A 23,515-nucleotide genomic window follows, 5' to 3' on the forward strand; every position below is an offset into this window, starting at 1 on the left:
GAGAAGATGATGATAAACATCATCTCTTTCTTTCTTTCTTTCTTTCTTTCTATTGAGAAAAGAACATGTTTTCTCTGTTATCTTTAGATTTGATTTGATGAGTTCCATCCTCATCTTCACCTTTTCTCTCTCAGAATCTGTAATTTCATTCATGATAAAGAAGATGATAAAAAAAAAGTTCTGACCATTGGTCAGTATCCTTTTCTTTTCTCAAGATTATCATGTTATGTTACTAAATCATTTGTTTCTCCCTAAATATCCAATCATTAATTCAACTTAATCATAAGATTATCACCTTTCCAAAACTCTAGCCAACTAATCAACGATTGATTAGTTGAGAAACGGACAAAAAAGTTCATTGATTGTTGATCAGATTTTTTTTCCATCTCACATTAATCTGATTTGTTAATTGAATTGCAATTGATTTTCGCATTTATGATAATTAATCAAGTATTAGTAAAATGATTTACCAACAATTTATCATCATCATCATAATCATAGTTGTAAGTTGTAGTTATTAATATAATAGATGATTAGTTGATAACTGAAAGAAATTAATTGCTAATCTAATAATGGAAAGTAAATTAAATCTGATAAAAGCATATTAACAGTTAATCATAATTACTATTATCATCTTCTTGAAATTAAATTGAATCCTCTTAAAGATGATTAAGCTTAATGATGATGAGAATACGTGTAAATATATTTCAGTGATTAGATTTGATTCTCTCTTTTAATCATCTTAATCCATTTGGAATTAAATGTGATGAACAATGAAGAAAAAGAAGAAGAAGAAGAAAAAAATGATTCTTATTCTTGTTTTCTTTTAATCATTCTGTTAATAATTCTGTTGTTTTATTTTATTTTTTTTCTTCTTCCAAGATGAACAACATGATGAGAAGATGAATTTATCTGAAGAAACGGAAATTTCATGGAACCTAAACCAACAATTCTTTTTGATTATTGTTCCATTTGATTTCCTGAGATGAGAATTGTCTTTCCTTTAATGTAACTCAATATCCTTTTAGATCTCAATGAATTTATGGACTCATTTCCTGTGAAAACTTTTCTCCATCATCACAATTAACCAACAACTTGACAGAATTTCATCTCCATGACTATTGTTTCATTGATTAAAAATTCTAAAACATAATCACCCATTAGATTGGTAGACAATTTTCACTCAGTTTCGAACAACAAATCATCACAATTCCACTTTAAATACAAAGTTCTAATTCAGTTCTAATAATTATATCGAACTCGAAATGATAGTTGATTAGAATTCAAATCTTTCTCCTAACCATCTTTCGATTTTCTTTTCAAATTCAAGGTAAATGTTTCCAATAGCTGATTGATTGTTTGGGTTCTTTCATTTTTCTTTTAAATTGTTTCAACAAAAATTAAAAATTCTAATTAAAAGTTAATTCAACTTTAGAATTGGAAAAAGCGCCACTTGGTGGTTAGAATTGGAACTAAAAAAGGGTAACTCATTTTTCATCTAAACGGTTAACAATTAATTTTAATTTTCTTTTAAGTTTTTCTTGTTACTGATTGAATTTAACTTTATTTTTACTTAATTATTGATCGAGTGTACTGTTTGAATTTTATTGTGAACCTTTATTGTTGATAGAATTTAGAAAATCAATGAGAAAATTAATGGTCAAGATTCATCGTTTGGGTTGTGTTGATCTGCTTTTTTTGGTAGAATAAATTTTCTCATGTCTTAGTTATCGTTATTGGTCATTTTCAGGTAATTATTGTCTCTTTTTCTTTTGTCAATTTAACCTTTCGTGTGTCACATCTTCTCCATTGACCCTTTAATTGTGATTAAAATGAAAGAGAAGAGAAAAAAAACCAAAAGAAAAGGATCGAATCTAAATTGAGTAATAGGCTTCTTTTTTTCTTTTGTCTTTTTTTTTCTATTCTCTTTTGTGTATGTGACTTGTGACTTCTCCAAGATGGAAGCCATGTTTTCTTTCTTGGTACTTGTTAATTATGTTACTTTGTGTTGTCTTACCATCTAATTGATTTTGTTCTCTTCTTTTTTATTCTCATTAATTCTTTAGTGTTAATTAACATAATTTACAAGCTTCTGGCAAAACTGGTCAAGTTAATTTTTCTCTCTCAGGCCTGAGAGAGAATAAAAAAACTGTTTTGATCTTTTTTCAAGTGATGAGACAAACGGTAATCACATGAGGAGAGATACATCATAGGTACTCAAAAGAAAGGAAGCAGAAGAAGAAGATGAAAAAAGAACAGAATATAATTCTTTAACTGACAACAATTTAACCATTATTATCACTATCATCACAATCTTCATCTTCATCTTCATCTTCTTCATCATCATTACCATTATCATCTTCTCATGATCTAACATTAATTCTTACGCTTTTATTGTTTCTCCTTCTTTTTGCTCATTTTTATTCTTTTCTTGATTTCTTTCTTTATCTTTCTCTACTAAATGTTCGTTTACCTTTCTCTTCTTCTTCCTCCTTCTCACAGTTAATTCACAAGTTCTTAAAGATTCAAGGCACACCCAACGTCCAGTTCTTCAGACAATAATTGATTTCATTGGAGAACCAAACTAATCATCATTATTTCTCTTGAAATTGGTCAATTCATGGTTAAACAAGCTGCTAAATTTACACAGCCTTCTATTATTCATTCACTCATCAAATAATTTCCTCTTGACTCTTGACCATATCATCTTGGCTTCAAAACGAGAGAGAGAGAGAGAGAGAGAGAGAGAGAGAGAGAGAGTAAACAATCAACAACCATGTACACATACATTGGATAATTAAAACAATATTGTCATGATGATGAAAGAAAACAAAAGCCTCTACAAAAAAAGGAAGGATATGGAATCCACCCCACCCTCAATAACCATCATTCGAAGCCGTAAAATTTATCTCTATCATCAGCATCTTCATCTAATGTAAGTTTATTTTATTAATATTCTTTATTCATCTTTTTGATTATCCTTCTGTCATCATTCCCATCAGTCTTCTTATCATTGTCATCATCAAAATCATGTTCAACACAAAAGTTAACTTCCGCATCTCTTTTTCTCTCTCTCAAGATCAACACAAAAAGATGAACATCTTAACCTTCTAGATGTAATAACCAATTGAAATAGATTTTTTTTCACCTTCATCTTTTTCATCTCTCTCTCTCTCTCTCTATTGTAAATAACACTTAGACAAATCAAATTATTGTGTTGGTATATCATCGACATGCCGATAAATCATGTAAATTAATTCGATTCCCTTTTGTGTATATATTTAGCTGCAAGAGGAAATAATTTCCTCCTTTTTTTTATTCTTACCTTTACTACAACTAATCTAACTTATCATCTCTATCTTTCTTTGTATATTTTTCATGATCTTTAGGAAACATAATCAATTATTTATCTAGTTAACTGTATTGTAGTTATTTATTGCACCTTGTTGTATTTTCTTGTGTGTGTATGTGTGTATGTGTGTGGTTTGTGTTGATCCTCTCATCTGGTTTTATTAATGTATCTTGTTGATTCCTTTTTGCTTGATTGTCTTTTTGTTTCCTTCTCCTCGTTTTTTGATTGTTGAGATAGAGATAATAATTTAACCTTCTTTTTTTCCCCTTAATTGATACATTAAAGATTGAAGAAGACACAAAGTTACCATTATCATGGGGACAAATAAACACACACAATAACAGAGTAACTGGTAAACAAATGGAAATGGAAATGGAAATGATTGAGAAAAACAACGAGAAATAAGGGAGAATAAGGTAAGAAGAATATGATGATTAATGTTAATTGTGATTAAACCTCCAGGTCAATTGTTTTCTTAATCCAATCAAGGTGAGGTCGAATACGAGTGTAAACACCGGGTTGTTTAGGGCATCCACAGCAAGGTAAACCATACGAAGCAACACCAACAACAACCCATTTATTTTGGGTATTTATCATAATTGGTCCACCACTATCACCCTACAGTAGGTAAGGGAAAAAAAGAATTCTCTCATTAATTAAAAGTAATTAACACGAAAAGAGAACAAGAAAAAAAAAATATATTACAGGGAGAGAGAAAAAAATCTCTCATATAAATAATCTAAACATGTGAAAGAATCTTAGCTTTCACAGAAAGTATAGAAATAACTAGTGATCCATTACAACTTAATTTAGATTAATTAAAGAAAAAACTGTATCCATTAATCAACACTAATTAAGGTTAATTAATATTGTTTATTAATTCATTTACACTTCTTATTAAAGTGTTGATACTTTTTCCCGCTTAACCGTTACCTCTACTAGCGACATCTATTTTCCTTCAATTGTACTAATCAATCGTAATTAAACTAATCAAGATCTTAATTGTTGATTTTGTTTCTTTTTTCTATTAGATTGGATAACTTGTAATACTATATTTTGTTTACTATCAATTGGATAATTTTGTAAGTTTGTCCTTGAAACTTTTCTGTTGTTTTAAGATAAATATTGTCTTGTGATTTTGAGAGATGTCAATTTCTCTCTCTCTCTCTCTCTCTCTTGTTTATACTGTTTGTAGTTAAAATTGATTGTTTTTTTATATTTTTCTTTGTTATTTACCTTGCAGGTATCGGTTCCACCTTCTTCATAACCTGCACACATGAGGGAGTCTGGAAAATTACTGATCTTCAACCAATCTGAACAAGTTGGATTTGAAAGTAACGGAATTTGAGCCTCTTTAAGTACATATGGATTACCAGTTGATTGAGCATCGCCCCAGCCCACTATTGTTAATAAGTCTCCTTCTTTAATCTTTGGCTGTTCATCTGGTAAACATATTGGTGAAACCCATGAATCATCTAGAGAAACCGGAGCATTTAACTTAACTAAGGCTAAATCTCCCGTTTTTGTAGCTCGATCAAAGTTCGGATGCAAAATAACTTCCACGGGATAACGAGTAATCTCCTTCTCATCTCTAATTAAGCTTCGATGTTTACCTAAAGCAATCGTCCAGGCTGAAGGGTTACCATCGGAAAGGAAACAATGTGCTGCCGTTAACACCCATTGATCAGAAACCAACGAACCACCACAATAATGACCAGTTGGTTCATTTCGAATATACCTCAGAGAAACCATCCATGGCCAGGAATTAGGAATCGCACTGTCGCCAGAAACGATTGTTAAAAGAAAAGGTGAAAAAACATTGGTACTCACTACCGGTCGAACTCCACAAAATGAACAATTATAACGTTCATGTGGACAATTAGCCTCATCGCTACCATCTCTACATTGATCTTTACCGTCACATAATTGATCTTTAGGTACACAGTTCTCTGCATTTTTACACCTGAATTCATCTGAATCACATCGGGCTGGTGTCTTTAAATGTTCAAAGTACATTTTGAAACCTTTATATTGTGGAACTACACCCGCAGGCCGTTTACCCGTGATGAATCTAATATGAAGCTTATTAGAAGTTGTTCGAAAATTTCGATAATTGGACCCGGCGATTGGATTGGAACCCGTGAAAGTATCAATCAAATCTGCTGAACCAGTTTCTCCATCAAAAAATTGGATCTTTGTATCACCTTCGTAATTGTCAAGATCAAGACGAATCATTTTAATTGAGATGACATAATTTTCGGGAGCCAATAAAGTCCAAGAGCAATCAGAATTTTCCGGATATGAGTAGAGTCCACTTTCGGCATATTCTGGAGAAACCAGATAACCATAAGGTTTCGAGATAAAAGCTGGCCTTTTAAATGGTTTACACGCTGCGCTATCATCTATCATTGGAATACAGCCTAAAATCAAGGAGAAAAAATCAAAACAACAATTAAATAATATTCTCGCAATGACAATTTGAATTGTCTCCTTTTCTGTATATTAAAAATATATATGGAAATTTTCACCAATACCATAACCTAATTAGGTCAACACCCTAGAAATAAGTACAAAGTTCATCGAGAACATTAAATAAGTGATAAAATTGTATTATAAACTAATTGTTTGTATGATTCTTTTGCTGATAATCAACTAATCTCAACCTAAATTGTATCTGATTGGAACCGTAAAGGAAAAACAACATTGATTAGTTTTCTTTCTGTTTCATCAACACATGAGTTTCCCTTGAATTAATATGTTTTCATGGTTCTCACATGAAAACCTGATGGAAATGTTCACATGATTGAAAGAAGATCCTTAAAGAACAATTTAAAAACAATGATTGATTTGTAACGAAATTCAAAGTAATTTAGCTGTAAATTGGCGCAAAATGGATGAAATTCAGAAAATCTCATGCTACTGTTGATCAACTAATTCGCCAACAATTAGATTAGTTGAAGAATGGGAAATTAAAATTGAAATTACCTTCCATCTCTCCCGTTGATACCAATGTTATGGTCGAGGAAATTAAAAAGCCGAAGGAAACAATTAACAAACGAAACATGATCACAATTCAATGAGACTGTTAAATAGTCAAAATTACCACAAATTTGATTTGAATCCCGTTAATTGGATTAATACAAAAGGTCAAGAAAACAAATGAGATCAGTTGACCAGAGGAATTAAAAAAACTCAATCAATAGTAAATTTCACATTCGATGAACAAGAAAAAAGTAATTCAAACTGAACAATTTAGCCCAAATGGATGACAATTAATTACGTTCAAGATGATGACTCGAAATGACGATTAACAGTTAATTTAATTGTAACCATATTGCTGATTGGAAAGGGAATCAAAGTCACACCACTTAAACTGTACCACGAAGTTAATTGTTAAAGGTAAAATCCATAGTAAAGATGAATGAAAATGAAACAATAACAATTAATATGATTAATTATCAACAATTAATCAAAACACAAGAAAAACGTAAATCAAGATTATCGATTAACGTGAAAAAAATAACAACATATTATTAACACAGTGAAACAATTTAGTAGATTTTTGGTTAATTGTAAATATTAGACTTTTTTTTGGGTTGTTAATTGTTTGTTAATTAAATCATCATTTGATTCACATTGACAATGAAGTGACAGTGAGACTGGGTAATAATAATACAATACAAAGAGGGAGTAAACTTAATTAATGAGAAAACAATTAACTGATCAGTCATTCCTACTGATTTGCCTTTTGATTGTTATCATCGTCATCATGTAGTTAGTTAATTGTGAACATCCCACCCAAATACTATTAGTTACCTTTTTATTTAATCAACAAATATGATCAACAAAAAAATTGATAATTTAGTTTAATGATTCAACTATTTTCAGCTTAATCATTTCACACAATCAAATTGTTAACAATCAAAAAGTGAAAACGTAATTGTAATTAAATTAATAACAATCCGAATGTCCAAATTGATTGTTTTTCACCACCAAATTGTTGATTGTTGATTGTTAATTGTTCAATTGTCTTTCATATGATTAATAAATTGTTGTTATAAAACTTTAAAGGTTAATTTTTCATAATCAATGTGATTCAATTGATTCAATTTAATCAAATTAAATATTAAATAATCAAAGTATAAAAATGATGACGATGAAAAATACTGATTGTGATGATCAATATTTAATTGTGATTGATTTTAATTGACATAAAGTTGATTGAACTGTCCTATTATCTTTATGTTGTTGATTAATTAATTCATTTTCACAGACTTTCATTGTCTGGGTTGACAATTTAATTCAATTGTCATCCAACAATTAACTGAATTGTTTGTAACTCATTAAATTTCTCTCATTATGTAACAATTTAATTCTGTTCAAACGTAACAATTAACTCTAATCAAGGACTAGGTCAAATACTAATTTTTGTTTACCAATAAAATTGATCATCTCTTTTAATTGTAATTATCGTTTTTTTGTTTAATTATTATTACGGACAGAAAATTATCATTAATACATTAATAATGTATATTAGTTTTACAATTAAGGTGTTTGGAAATTGAGAGAGAAAACTAAATTTAAATTTAAATTACTTGTTCATCTTTGCTTTTTTTTGGTTGATAAATAAATATAAACTTGGACTAGAGCAAATTTTGTAGGCAATTTTTGTTGTTGATCGATGGAGAGAGTTAATTGTGATGATTAACTTAATTATTGGGATGTAACTATTGGTTTTTTCTTTTCTTTGATTCGTTTGGTTTCTGGTTTCCTTTTTCTTGTTCTGGTTCTCTGTTTTGGTCCATATTCTTGATGTTAACTGTTAATTCAATATCAGGTGGGACGAGGCTTAATCCATGTCACATGAGTGGTGAAGTGTTTACAATTAAGTTAATTGTGATCAGAGGAGGTAAGAGTTTGAGGAGTGACTCATAGTCATTGAATAACAGGTTAATTATGAAGTTTTAAGAGGAGAGAGAGAGAGAGAGGGAGAGGGAGAGGGAGAGGGAGAGGTGGGAGAGTAATTCAATTGTTATTATGATCAATTTAGGATGGAGATTGAAGGCGGAAAAGGAAAGGATAACTTTTCATGGAAAATGTTAATTTTACAATGGAAAATAAAATTGCATGTATCTTTTTAGTCTTGGATTTTTCCAACTAATCCATAAATAGTATTATTTCTTGTAGGCTTTTGGAGTATCATAGTGGAAGGTCATTGCTGCCCAATTGTATTACAATAACAACAAATAATAATTTATAATCACACGGGAAGGATTGCCAAATCTGGTTATTTGTAAATTGTTGAACCTTTCAAATCGAGTTGATCTTTTCTTCACAATTTGGATAATAAATTTGGCAGTAAGTAGGAATCTAGAGTGACCATTGGAAGAGCTGGAAATGTTTTCCTTTGTCTTTGTAAGCAGAAAGATGGATAAAAGGTGGACAACCATTTAGATTTAGGTTGGTGATAGATGATTTTGATGACAATGATGAAGTTGATTCCAAATTATTGTTATATAATCCATGATTACCAAGCATGGCTTTTATCCGGTCCAGATCACAACCTTTTTTTTTAAATTGATTGAGAAATTATCACCAACTCTTTTTTTTTGGGAATAATGTTGGGATTTGTTGACTGTTCAATTATTAATCAATTTCCGGAATTAATAGATTAATGAATCAATACATGTATTCATAATGGAAAACTTTCAGCTTGGAAAGACAATTGATGAGTATGATGATGATGATGATGATGGTGAGAAAGTAAAAGGAGGCGAAAGGAAATGAAAATTTCAAATTGGGATTAACTGTGTTGCCAAGATGAATGAATAATGATGAAAATTCAGATGATTTGGATGATGAGGAATCACTAAGGTTTCAATTATTGTGCTTGTTAATCTTATCATCATCATGCTCATCATCATAATCCTCTGGCAAAACTATAATGATAATAAAAATGGTTCTGGTGACATCACTTAATCATTTGTCTGTTTGTTTGTTTTGTCCATATTGTTTTCCCATCAAAGTCCAATACAATCAATGTGAACACATGATAATCTAGTGACGATAGATTTGTTTTCTTATTTTGAGGTTTGGTTGATGAAGAGATTTAGAATAATAGAAATCATGGTTTGCTGCTTAAGTTGCTGATTATATAGATTAGTTAATTTAATTTGTACTGGTTGATTGTGACAGTTAAACGTTAACCGGCGATGTGTTGGTCAATGGAACAGTAGCTTCGTGAGTGTAAGTTAATAAACTGGCCTTTGATCGCCTCGAACGACATTTGACAATAGTAACAACGAAAATGACCAAAACTACAACCAATAGAACCATTAAACTAATTGGAATAACAAAATCTGTAAGAAAAAAGAGAGAAAAAATATAAATTATTAATTTAAATTGATTTTTGATTAATGGTTGTGTTAGTAACAAGATAATCAGGGTTTAGGAAAACAATTAGATTAGTTTGAAGTCTCAAAAAAAGAAAATTATTAGGGATTAATGATTTAATCATTGATTATAATTAGCGAAAACCAGTTCAGGTTAGAAATGTTTCCTTTGACCAGGTCGTTGATTGTTTCGTTATTATTACATTATTCATAATTGTTGGAATTGTTTTCATTACAATTTATTATGATAAGTGTGTGAAAACATGGGTTCTCATCAGAGTAATTAATCATATTAATAAATTAATGATAATAAGTGAATTTAAGTTTATAATCAAAAGGCTTGGAGAGGAAATTGGATTATTAGTTAAATAACAAGTCGATATCGAGGATTGTTTTTCCTCTTGTCAAGGTTAGGGTATATAAAATTTATAATCGCTAGAGAAATGATTAATAGTGATTATGTTTGCTTCCAACTAACTACTAGTTAACGTTCAATTTAATCCTTGTTATTATTTTGTTTTCCTTCACTATTAATCATTATATTAAAACAAAATGGAAAGTAATAAAATTAGAAAATATTAATAGTTTCAATGATTAAAATAATTTAGTAACAATCAACATCCAATATCAAATGAAGTAACTTTTTAAAATGGAGATTAAGGTTCACCAAATTGAAATGAGTTGAAAAATAGTGGACAGAGTTAATTGTTTTGGATTAACTTACCAGAAAACAAAGCTTTTTCATTTCTATCAATGGGTTTGGTTAATTGATGCCTTGAAGGGTAATTCATTGAGATATTGTTATCAATGTCACCATCAATTGAGGCTACTGATGATTCTGGTGAAACGTCAGGGGAATCAATGTCAGCGATTTCTGGTTGTTGAAAAGAAGATTAGAAAAAAAAAGTAACATAAATTTAGATTAATTGAAATTTTTTGATTCTTGTAATAGCAATTAATTGTTTACTTACTGACACATGAGCTGACAATTCCATCCCAATTATTCCTAAGGCAATTTAGATACTTTTTGGACTCCCTTGTATCTTTAAAGATATAACCTTCACAACAACTCATAACGGCTGAGCTTTCATTTTGTTCAACAATGTGACCTTTAAATGGATCTGGTAACTTTGGACAACCATTAACTGTTAATTACAATTGAGATTTGGATTTAACAAAAAAAAAGAAAGGTAAAGATTAATGATAAGTCAAATGGACTGGGTTGGTGACATTATTTACCTTGATATCTAACTAGCCAACCTCGGGTTGCTCGGAATTCATTTTGTATGAAGGATAATCGGACTGTTGAACTTTTGGTTTGGAAAGTTTTTAAATTTGTCACCTCATCCCCACAAAGATCTTCCGATTTTTGGTCAGTTTCAACAATCAATTTGTCGGTACATTCATATACAGCAGGGTCGAGGAATGTTTTCTGTTTAACTACTCGAGGATTTGTTATTTGCATATCCAAAACTTGTAATTCAATAGTTTGACCCTCAGTAGCTTCAATTGTCCAGTTACACTCATCTAGTTTGGCTGAATAATCAGGATAAGTAGGTGATGAAATATAACCATAGGATTGATTCAATCGACTGTTACAGTAATGATGTAATGCACGTGATGCTAAAAGTGGACACAGGTCAATGGAAGAAAAATAAAAGATATTAATAAATAAAACAAGATACAAATAAATTTCATGTATAAGATTACAATTTGTGGTCTACTTTAACTGTAGAAATACAGTTCGTCAATTGTTTACAGTTGACAAACATGGACCCTAATGATTAATGGTCAGCTAAACAAATCTTGCCATTATTTTCAATATCATCGAAAGAAAATTAATTTCAACACAATCAATAAACCAGAAACAATATTAACACAATCAAATATCGGAGGGAAAAAAATAACAAGTATTATTATTGAAAATATGAATAAATATATTTGATGATGATGATAACCTAACAATATAATAAGTGTATTAGTTTGAGTGATGCCTATTGATGCAGAGAGAAATTTAAATTGCTAGTTAATGGTCAATTGTTGGTTGTGAATAATTTACATGTTAAACAGATGGTTAAAGTTGATTATTAAATTGCCAAAGTAATAAAGCTATTGGATAATCAGTAAATTAATAAATTATTATTAAATCATTTCTTTCATAAAAGAAAAGCCTTAATCATAATAACTTATTTACAAAGAGTCTCAAATTTTACTCTACTGTCAATGTGTTTCTGTGTGTGTTTACCTCTATTGTTTATGATCATCAAATGAATATTTTATTATTATTGGTAATCTATTGATAACAACATATGATATTCATATATAAGTGTTATTTTTACCTCCCTCTTCATCCTCCTCTCGTACTCTACCATCATCATCATACCCTCTCTCCCGCAAAGTTTTACCCTAAATTGGATTTGAGTGTGGGGATTTCGAGCTATTGTATTACCAATAAATGGTAGATGAGTTTAGATCTGTTTCTAAATAAATTATTGAGGCTACTTTTTGATTGTAATATAATTGCGATATCTATTATTATCGAGGTTTTTTTTATATTCAAAAGTTTTGGATTACTTAATCTACTCTCGATTGTTAACACACTCGATGAGTTAATAAGTTTCCAATGGTTAACCGTAACAAATTTAATCCATTTGTTTGGTACTTATTATCTTATTCGATTCACTTTCTTTAGGTACTCATTGTGGTGTCAATCAGTAACAAAGAGAGAGAGAGAGAGAAACACTCACTCTATGGGGTAATAGATAACAGTATAATACATATTCTCAAAAGAATCATTGAAATAACAAATATAATAATGAGAAAAGTTTATAAAAGTTTTTCCCTTTATAAATAAAGTTTTCATAAAAGTTTCAGAATCATTTCCTCTTTGTTAGGTAAACAAATTGCAAGCAAATTGATGCAATGATTTTTTACTCATTCAATTATGATTGAGGAAATATTAAAACGTCAATTGTATAATAATTATATAGATATTAATATAATACATGATCAATTGGAATCTAATTTTTTTTTTCTTCTTCTTTTTCTGAGTTGGAAGGTATTTGGGATAATAGATGGAGCTTCATGTTTCAATAGATTAATACAATAAATTTCTATTTATTGTACCGATCAGATCAAGAAAAACTGACCAGTCAAATTGGTTAAAGCTTAAACCAAATCAAAGGTTATTGTGTAAATAGAGTTTATATGAGGTCAACTGTCAAAATTTTACAAAATGATTACTTACTATTGATACATGAATATTTCATCATTATATGACCAGATCCAGAGCATTGATGTACCATTTCTGATTGATGGAAGGTACAATTTCTAGATGTCATACATCTAAAGGAACAGTGAATAATAGAGAAGATGAAAAAGAAGATGAAGAAGAGGAGAAAGAAAGAGAGAAGAGAGAATTAGAAAACAAATAATAGGCAATGTCAATGATAAGAAATACACACATTAAGATGTGTGTCTTGTTTTTCTTTACCCACGTAAAGTTGTTACATGGAAATAGACAATTAACTTGATAATAAAATAGGACAAGGGTGAGAATTGTGATAATTACCTGGCAATGGTTGAAGGTCTTATATCTTCATAGCAATCATGGTGAACGGATGAAGATGCTACGGTTCGGTGAAGATAATTATTTTCACCACAGTGAGGATTTGATTCTAAAGATGTTGAAAAATAAGCTTCTCTAATAATAAGTTTCATTTCCTCGGGACATAAGATTGATATCTTTTCCTCTGGTACAGGTTTACAAATTGTCTCGTTAATTTCATCTTTTTCTTTAATGATGTGGGTGAATGGATGAATGGGTGGAAAGAGAAAAAGAAAAGAAAAAATTATTGCTACTTGAATGTTGAACAAGAACATCATCATCATCCTTTTCTTTTTTTTCTTTTACTGATGAATTTTGAAACAATACAAACACAAAACTGTTCAAAGTATTGGAACTTAACAAACACAAGAAGAGAAAATATTAAATGATGAACAAAACTTATTCAAGGTTCATCTTTAAGTATTTTTATCAGTAAACAATTAAACAGCTCATACAATCAAGTAAACAATTAACTAAGAATTAAAACTTTGATGTCAATCTAACTTGAAACACTGAAAAGAAATGAAGAGAAAAATAATAAACACTCAAGTTTAGAATAGAAAAAACGAAAATCGGTTGTGCGCATATTCTCGCGCATGCGCACAACTGATTTTCGTTTTTTCTATTCTCTCAAAACAATGAGTCACCACCTACTGAATTTCTCTTTCTTTTACTTACTTTTTATTTCTCTCTTTCTTTTTTTCTCTTTCTTTTTGACATGATAAACTTCAAGTTAGATTATTAGTTTTTGTTGTTGTTTCATTTTCTTTTTCAATTAAATTTTATTAATTTATTAGAGAAATTAAAGAGAAGAAGATGAATTAATCTTGTTAAGTGAAATTCTCATTCATTGGAAAACTGAGATCATTTCAATGGACTCAAATTGTAATCGAAACTTTTCTCGATCAGCTGGAAGATCGTCGGGAGGTTAACAGGATGTCAGAGAATAAGTGTCATCAATTGTGACATTTGGTTCGAAATTCATATTGTACATTTGTCTTCGAATAACAGAAAACTCGAATAAAACAATGAAAGAAAAAGAAAACGTACTATTGGTATGTTTGTCTTTCGACGAGAGAATTTCGAAAAACTTTCGAATCGTGACCTTGGAATATAATAGAATAAATATTCTCTTGTCATGTTATTTCCATCAACGAATAGATGATTAGATCGATCTGTTCAAGGAAAATTGGATTGGAAGAAATTTTCTAAATTAGAAACGATCAAAACTGTTTAATTGTCTTTAACACAATTTCAAGCTTAATAACAATCTTTGTTTTCGTTTGTAACAATTTACAACTTTAAACAATTAAATTAATTTCTCCGATCATTTTGGTTGGAATGATGAAGTACATTGTATTTCCATATTTAACTGATTTACTTTGTTTCTTTATATAAGTTGACACTAATTGCTGGTGAATAATTAACAATCTATTTCCATTGGTGATCTGGTCCATTTTTAAGCCAAAATTTAATTGTTGTTGTTGTTTCTCACTCCCTATGGACCAATAATGTTAGAAACATGAAATTTCTGGTGATTTCTTATCCTCTCTTGTTGAAGGCCCTTAGGCAAAGGATTTTTGCAATTCAATCATCATCAAAAAAAGTTACAATCAGAGATTGTAATATATATATTATGGTGGAGTAATTGTTTGTAAACGACTAGGAAGAGAGAGAGAGAGAGAGAAATGAAATCAGAATCTAAAAGATTCACAAATCTCAACGATAATAATAGTAGTGCAATTGAGAGATTAAGGAAATTGAATCTCGTCAAGAAGGAAAAATAAAACGCACGCCAACAGTATTTACTACGTGGTGATGAGATTATAATTGATTAAAGATGATAAAAATTTGAATGATAATGATGGTGATTAATATGGAATCTGATTTTGATAATATTGAATCATATCATATGTTTTGGTCCGGAAGTTAAGGAAAGAATCTCGAATTATTTTTAACATGTAAGCTGCCGCCTCTTTTTCACTTGTATTGGGTGAGAATCGTGCTCGTAATTGTTTAATTGTTTGCCCTCGAAAACAGGGTAACCCAGTGTCCAGCATAAGGGAAACCAATGAAACAATCGCCTCACTGTAGGGACGGACTGCAAGGTAAGCTTGAACGCAAAGATCCATAAACCACCGGAATGTTGGTGTTTCCATTTTTCCTCCCATTACCATGACCATTTCATCAGTTAATTTAATATCAGGTTCGAATCCTAAATTACCTCCAGGGGAACTTTCAAACATGAAACCAAAATCTAAAGAAACAAAGATCAACACATAAAATGATGATGATGATTAAAACTTTTATTGTAATGATTAATTACCAATGTGAATAATGTGTCCATCTTTGTCAATCATAATGTTTCCATTGTGTCGATCTTTGATTTGTAATAGAAAACCGATAACACTATAAGCAGCCATACTTTTGACGAAATTACGTCGAGCCTCTTGGAATTGTTTAGTTCCCTCGTCTCCATAGGTTTTAAGAAAATAATCGTACAAAGAAATGTCCGTTTCTCGTCCTAATTGATCTCGAGATTTGGCATCGGGAACACACTCAATAACACCACACTAGATGAAAGAAAGTTAATAAATAATAAAATCAATTGTATGTCATTTTCTTTGAAATCGTTTGTATCGCTTGTAACTTACTCCTGGTGAAGTGGCAACGACTTGATAACGAAATAGAAACAAATCTAGGCCACATTTGAGGAATATGTTTTTAAATATTCCGATAATTTGAAGGGCTAACATATCTTGTCTAACATCATCTCCAACCTTGAAAATGGCCGCTTGCCAAAGTTCAGTTCTAAGGTTAACTTGAGAAATTTCCTCGACTTTCATAAGGCCAAGTTTCTCAACTTCACTTATACCACAACGGGCAACCTTAAATCGAGCAAGGAAAGGCGCTTTTGCTGCACTTTGAAGAGGAACACCCGAATCAGAATCAATATCTAATACAAGAGATTCAAAGTTGGACGGAAGATAACAGCCTGGTTGAACCTCGATTCGTTTAAGTGCTTTGAGAAGAGCGTTTTTCCTTTCCTTTCCCTTAGGATATTGCCTTATGTCCCCTGAGATGGAAGTGATTTTACCGAAAAAGTCAAATTCCCGTTCGTAAAAAGCTTTAGCCGGACCAGAAAGTGAATTGATGATACAAGTGATAATATGGTCAAGAGCATCATGTAAATCGGCTGAAAGAAAAATAGACAAAAAAGTCAAATCCAAATGAACAATGAGATCTTGTTGAAACCCGGAAGGAAATAGATTTAATTTATAACCTCGATTAATTTCAATTTAAATTTTGATATGATACGTACGATCTTGAACTTGAGAGTCCTCATCACGATACATATTAGTCTTCATATTCCAGATCAACTGATGAGCTAATAACTGTGAACGGGAAGCAGCGTTTTTGATAAACTCTGAAACATAACCCATCTGAGAACAACAACAATAAAAGACAATTAATAATTAAATTAACAGTTAATTGTGATTATGATGGACACAATAAATTTACACAAAATTTAATTGCAACATCAAAATTTTAAACTTACACTGTCATAACGAACGGCTTGAACTAATTGCGGAATATAAAATAAGATTACTTCCTGTTAAGAATTGTAATAAACAAAAAAAGAAACGCAATTAGAAAGTGTGTAATAATAATTAGCACGAGATGAAATAGCGAGGGAAACTAATCAAATTAGTGAGAAAATTAATTAAGAAAATGAAACGATTAATTACCGGTGCATATGAAGATAACATTCTAACAGCATATTGAGCTGTAATCGGATGTGGTGGATATTGACGGGAGAAAAAGGATAAGGCCTGAATTGGTGAGATACGAGCCCAGGTCAGCATGTGAGTGATCTGTAAATGATTGGGAAATTTAATGATGAGAGAAATTAGTTGAGAGAATTTTTGTTTTTCGTTTAGAATTTGTATTTTAATCACCTCAGGCAATTCGACGAGAATCGAATCAGAATTGACCAAATATTGAAGAGCATCGGGAATATGACAAACCGAAAGTGGGTACATTCGTACCAAACGAGATACTTCATTTTTTAGAGCTTCCGAGCTTTTGAATCTTTTTTGAAAATAGAAAAGAAAAAGAAAATTTTTAATTAGAATTATAACCAAATTGTTGTTAATTAATTTTTGATTAGATTATTACCTGCAAGGTAAGAAAACTGCTAATGAAGGTGATATTTCCCAAGCTAATCGAGCTGTTTCTTTCCATTGACGTTCATTGAATTGTTGCTCTCTCCAAGTGGCGATATTTTCTTGACCTGGTATATTGGCCTCCGCTAGAGCCATTGGATTATGCCAAGTTAACAGGAATTCAATTTCAACGGCCAAAAGTCCCAGGATAAGATTACGTTTACGAACGTAATCTTTGACGAAAAAATCGGCTGGAAGTGTATTCAATTTCTTGGCTGATTGGGAGCTTCGTATTCCCGATGATCGTTTTGATATTGTGGACATGTTACTACTTAATGGAACAGTGTTTATCCATCCTGTTGGTGTCACTCGAGCGGGATTGAATTCGGCACTTCCAGTAAGTGAAGGTTGATTGTAGGAGGATAAGAGAGCGGCTGATTGACTGACCGTGTCACTGAAATTATCGTTTATAAAGGCCGCTTTTAGATACTTTTTTTCGGAGAGAAGTGTTTGCCAGAATTTAATCAATGAGACAATATCTTCACGAAGTTCATTTCCTTTTTGGGTTGGACACATTTGAGCAGAGCTAAGATAATAAATAACCAAAATAGATCATTTTAAATGATGGAAATTTCAAATTGGATCAATTGACTTACCAGAAATAATCAATCGAAGCTGAATAGATTCTTTCTCTTAAAACACTTTTACTTATGGATCGAGGTAACGCTTCCCCTTGGACCAACGAAAGGCCAGAATTTAATAGACGAAATCGTGTTCCAACCGTTGCAATATGACGAGAGTTTCCTTCAACTTTACCGACCATTATTGAAAGTGATCGATGTAACATATTGGCGAAAAGTTCAACCTGATCAAGACTAGAATATTTAACAATTTCAATTCTTTCGATTAAAAATTTAACCCATTGACTGTGAGATCCAAGGTAAGGTGGACAAGGTTGAAATGAAATATTTTCCTCTGGAGCAAGTGGATCAAATTGAATTGGATCGGGTGAAAATAAGCCCATTTTACGGTCAACGGTCGCATTCCAAGCAGCGACAATATCTTGCATAAACTAAACAATCAACAATAAATCGATAAATTTGTATAAGTAAAACTTTTCGAGGAGAAAAAGTTGATTGGATTAATTGTTCTTACCTGAAGTTCAAGGTCAGGTCGAGCGGAAAGACTCCACTTCCAACAAGAGATGATACAATCAATTGTTTCATGAGAAAAAAAATAAACCGGAGCCCAGGCCAACGAATGAATTAATCGTCTATCAGAGTCACGAGTAGCAATTAACATGGCCGCAATTTTATAGGCACAATCACGATGACCAGTAACATCTTTCTCTTGACAGGTAACATTAAATTTGGCTAAAAGGTTGTTAATTATTTCTTCAGGATCTTGACCAATTGAAATCATCCCATCAACCTCACCAATATAATGAGATCTCAATGACATTGTGGCCACAAACTCGGAGCAAATATTTTTCACACAATTAGGCCAACGGTCAAGGGTTGTAGTTGATATAGAAGATGAGATCGAGTTAACACCAGAATAACGGATTATACTTTCAGCGGCAAGTGAAAGTCCAGAATGTTGGATTAATCCAGAAATACAATGCTGATGGTTTGAAAGATAATCTTCAAGATGAGATCGAGTTGTGTTCGGTGCCCATTTCATTGCTTCTTGAATAATTTCCGCTGAACGAGCGGCAAAATCTCTGACAATACTCTGAGAGAAAATAGCAAGAAGATAAAAGAAAAACAATTAACTAATTAATCACCAGAGACAATCAATAGATTAACAGTTAACTTACCTCTTTTGATTCTGTACTATCGGTAACTTGAATTTTAAAATTACTATTGGGAATATCTAGTTCGGGATTTTCTTCATTAGAATCAAGAGTTAACGATTTTCCTAGAACATTGAGAATGTCCAACATTGTGGTCAACACTTTACTTGACCAAAGAAGATGAGGAAACTTATCGACCAAACCGGAAAGATATTTATCAGCAACTCGACGAATTTGTTTTTGCCGATGATTAAATTTGACTAGAAATATAATTGCATATTCTTCAAGTTCAGCATCTCTCTCCTTGTCCCGAGGCTAGAAGATCAATCAACATATATTAATTAGTGCATCATTAATACAATTAGAAGATCATTTTTTTCTTCGTTAGTAAATAGTCACCTTATTAGAGACAATTTCGAGGAAAACTCGAAAAACTTTATCGGAAACGCTTAGGATACATTTCCACATTTCATCTTTATCCTTTTGAATGGTGACATCTTCAAGGTAGGAAAAGATGTGCATAAACTGTGAACGTCCATTAATTTGACTTTGAACCCGAAACGATTCCAATCGACAAACGGAAAGTAGGAATGTACACTGAGCGAAACTTAATCTGTTAATTATTGGCGTTATTTCAGCTGGATTATTGAGATCATTTAATATTTGATTACGAATCTCTTGAAGTTCACCTCCTGAAACGGCTTCATTACGAATAGCTGAATTATATTGTAATTCTGATCTAAGATGTTCCGTGATTTGAGTAACGGTGATTTAGATGCAATCTCTTTTACACCTTCGTACCATTCACGAGGCCATAAACTGGTTCCCGAAGTAAAACCCATAACAACACAATAGAGCCAAAAATCACGAAACAATTTGTGAAGACGAGGCTTAGGATCAGTAATTGGAGGAAGTTTACGAAGAAGCTAAATGATCAATAATAATAAGAAATCAAACCAAACCAAATCAAATCAAACAATTAATAAGAAGCCAAAATATCAGCAGGGAAAATAATTAAACAAAAGTCACAATTTACCGTGGCAATTACTGGAATCAATACTCCAAGATTTCCTGCACTACTAGAAGCCTGAAATTAAAGAGATGAGAAATTTTTTCGTTAATTGTTGATAAATGATCAATTGGATTGAATTGATTTTCACCTTAACTGCAGCGGGTGCTTTTTCACTTGCTCTTTTACCCTCTAAGCCAAGCTGAACGAATAACTCCAACAATCTAACCAACAATTCTAATTGTTCCGTTTCACCTTCAAGATTTTCAGCTACATGAGTCAACGCGTTATTAACAGGCAACGATACATGTCTGTAAATCAAAAGATAATTAAGAAAATTAAGCTCATGATATGTTGATAGATAATTAGGTGGACTTCCTACCGATAGCCATGTTTCCAATCGTCCGGTGAACCAACGTTGTAAGCGGCTGACGATTGTTTCGTTATCATGGTGAACATTTTCATCACCTCCTCATAAATATGCTGTTGAAAAGAGATAACAATTAATATGAAGAAAAAAGAAAAAGATTAAAATTCAATTTAAATTGAAATGTTTTCTATTTAAATCAATGAATACATACTTCACTACTTCGAACCAGTACCATGTTACCCAATTGTTCAACAATTAGCGCATCAATTGATGAAGGTGGTTTACAGAATCGCTGTTGGAGAAAGGTCAATATTGACTCCATGGTTCGAGGTGTATCTGCAAGATTAACTGCTAATCGTCCTAAAGTGATTATTGTATTAGTTGAGATCAATTGTGATTCAATGTCACTTTTCTCAGCGTGATATGAATGATTAGAAACCGATGCAATAAATGCTTGAATACAATGTTGATCAATCTTAAGGCCAGATCTTAAAGCTATACATAGATTATGAATCGCACGATCTTTCAAATGTTCAAAGATTAAATTAGCTGATGAATTAGTTGGATTCAAGGTTTGATTGGTGTCTTCATATGAGATGGTTATGTTAAGGGTTCCCTTTCGAGTGGTTATTTCACTTTGTTGCTTGTAAAGTCTAAGTAAAATTGGCGATGGGTTGGTGATAAAATCGCGTAATGAGGCGATCGCATCTTCCGAGATGTGAGGATATTTATGGGAAAGGTCACCAAGTCCATCTAAACAAGCGATCAGCAGAGGATATTGTGAACTTGCTAAACGTGATCCATGGGATGAGTTAATCTTTTCCGCTAATCCATTACAAATACTAACGGATGCAGGTTCATCTGAAGACCAGACTAATAAGTCAATACAGGCAGCAATTGTGAGTACAATTAATTTACAAGTATTTATTGGATTAGGATCACTTGAGTCTTCCGAGTGATCGGAAAGTTTATTGGTGAGATCGCTTTGTCCAGTTAGATAAAGTCCTTTAACAAATTCATGAATATCCCGATTAAATGGACTGGGTAAATCTAATTCTCCTTGTAACAATTCTCGTAATAATCCAACGGTAACCAAAGTTAACAATTCACTTAGTGATTTGTATGGATAAGATGGAGGAACATGTAGAGTCTTCATTTGATAGATTGACAAATATAAAGTATGAGGAAAAAGAGAAAGAAAAAGATTTTCAATGAATGGGCAAAAGATTTTCTTTTTCCTAACAGGTTAATGATAATTTGATTCTCTTTCAATAATCATTTGGAAATGAGATAAACATGAGAAGAGGGGAAATAATTATAATCGATACTCACGGCTGTGAAATCCAGAACTTGTTCATCTAATGATTGAAGTAATTCAGTTGATAAGAGTCTCTTTGTAATTGATAGAACTGACTGAACATGGGTTAATGAAAAACTATATAATTTGATTGGTTTTCGGAAAGAGATGTCATTGTGTTGCATGCGATTCAATTGATTGAAACATGAGCCAAATTTATAGAAAAGGATTTGACTCTCTCGGTGTCCAGTTTGTGTGGTGTTGGTTGTTGGCTGGACTGTTGAATAATAAGAGGTTCGAGCTGCCGAGTTAATTGAACCAAGAGATAATAGATCAGCACCAGAATCACGGGTTGGAAACTGTGAATTAGTCCAAGTTGCGTTGGCTGAAAGGGATGAATAAGATCGTGGACATTTTTGTAGATCGGGTATGGTGTGTTTCTTGCTAAGGGTACCAGTTCGAGAGATTGAAGCACTTGAGCTTATTTCTGCTGAATTGTGGTAAAAATCTTCCACTGGTTTAATGTGAACTGGAGGCTCAGGAAATAAACGGAGAAACAAAGGTAATTCATTTTCGTTTGCTTGGGTTCGACCAATTGATCTACAAGCTCCAATGTAAATGGGAATGATATTTTTGAATAGACTATCTGTTGAAAAAGAAACAAAAAGACCAAAAATGGATTGAGAAAAAATAAATAGAACAAAACAAAAGAAAAAATAGATTAGAATAGAATAGAAAATTAGTAATAATAATAAACGATCAGATTATTATTGTCATGATAAAATATCAATATAAGTATAGAAGGGAAAATTGGAAAAGGATGATCTGTGTCTGTGATTAACTTACTTTTGAGATTATTGTTGGATTTACAATCAGCAAGACCTGAACTAGAGATTAAATTAGCTAAAGTTGAGAGAAGATTAATCTGTTCATTAAGAATCTCATCTCGATAATCATAATTAAAACAGGCAACATCGGAGAGTAAAGTGTTTAAACAGAATGAGAAACGCTCAGTTGCCGGTATACGATCAGTTCCATGGAGTTTAATTGTATCTTTAATCCAGATAATTTTAACCAAACCACGAAGTATCTTCAATAGATAGGGAATAATTAAATGTTTCTGTTTAAATTTAGATTCAATTAGATAGATTCCAATGGCGATAACAGTATCCTGAGCTTGAGAATCCAAAATAAATAGACAATCTTCACTTTCCATAGGCCTAAGATCCCAGAGTCTTTTGAAAGTGTCACCATTTTCATCTGAACATCGAGCAGTAAATCGAGCAAGTCTTTGAATTGTTGGATAATAAAAATCTCTATCATGAGGAGGTAATCCCATCTCAATAACAATCAAAAAAAAAGAGAAAAATTAACAAACAATTAAACCACAATTAAGACAAAAACAACACAGAGAAAAATAAAAACATCAAAATATTGACAGTTTTCATTTTCTTTTCTATTCGCCCACAGATGGAGCCACAATCGTAGAAGAAAAAAAAATTAAGTTTTCTAAATTTCCATTTACAT

The 23,515-nt window shown here is 31.6% G+C and overlaps 3 protein-coding genes and 1 long non-coding RNA gene across 5 annotated transcripts; 1 reads left to right on the forward strand and 3 right to left on the reverse strand.

The window, feature by feature from the left end:
* Positions 1-1,478: 1,478 nt before the first annotated feature.
* Positions 1,479-4,737, forward strand: LOC128396648 (uncharacterized). Of its 2 annotated transcripts, none has more exons than XR_008326822.1 (7): positions 1,479-1,750; positions 2,067-2,184; positions 2,503-2,935; positions 3,638-3,768; positions 3,842-3,979; positions 4,384-4,434; positions 4,596-4,737. It is a non-coding gene; the product is annotated as an uncharacterized LOC128396648 (long non-coding RNA). The 2 variants fall into 2 exon arrangements; XR_008326821.1 differs by having other exon boundaries at positions 1,481-1,750; positions 2,067-2,213.
* Positions 3,462-7,175, reverse strand: LOC128396646 (enteropeptidase-like). The gene is made up of 3 exons (XM_053357266.1): positions 6,338-7,175; positions 4,589-5,772; positions 3,462-3,970 (listed from the first exon to the last, which is right to left on the reverse strand). The coding sequence occupies exons 1-3, from the start codon at positions 6,414-6,416 to the stop codon at positions 3,803-3,805; spliced, it is 1,431 nt and encodes a 476-aa protein (XP_053213241.1). The 5' UTR covers positions 6,417-7,175; the 3' UTR covers positions 3,462-3,802.
* A 643-nt stretch (positions 7,176-7,818) lies between these two features.
* LOC128396647 (uncharacterized) lies at positions 7,819-13,875 on the reverse strand. The gene is made up of 6 exons (XM_053357267.1): positions 13,316-13,875; positions 12,992-13,089; positions 10,984-11,367; positions 10,716-10,889; positions 10,469-10,618; positions 7,819-9,711 (listed from the first exon to the last, which is right to left on the reverse strand). Exons 1-6 carry the CDS (start codon positions 13,633-13,635, stop codon positions 9,548-9,550), a joined length of 1,290 nt encoding a protein of 429 aa, XP_053213242.1. The 5' UTR covers positions 13,636-13,875; the 3' UTR covers positions 7,819-9,547.
* A 694-nt stretch (positions 13,876-14,569) lies between these two features.
* On the reverse strand, positions 14,570-23,436 carry LOC128396444 (phosphatidylinositol 4-kinase alpha-like). Its single transcript, XM_053357037.1, is given in 19 exon segments — positions 14,570-15,608; positions 15,678-15,924; positions 16,006-16,547; positions 16,674-16,794; positions 16,911-16,964; positions 17,101-17,226; positions 17,311-17,443; positions 17,531-18,103; positions 18,174-18,589; positions 18,673-19,251; positions 19,337-19,627; positions 19,712-20,064; positions 20,067-20,238; positions 20,349-20,399; positions 20,473-20,632; positions 20,704-20,804; positions 20,903-21,841; positions 22,024-22,634; positions 22,835-23,436. Coding segments are annotated over 19 exon segments (6,348 nt in total). The 5' UTR covers positions 23,328-23,436; the 3' UTR covers positions 14,570-15,222.
* Between the last annotated feature and the right edge of the window lie 79 nt (positions 23,437-23,515).

This window comes from Panonychus citri, unplaced genomic scaffold, assembly GCF_014898815.1.
Source record: "Panonychus citri isolate SS breed McGregor unplaced genomic scaffold, ASM1489881v1 Contig00023, whole genome shotgun sequence".
Classification (NCBI taxonomy): domain Eukaryota; kingdom Metazoa; phylum Arthropoda; class Arachnida; order Trombidiformes; family Tetranychidae; genus Panonychus; species Panonychus citri.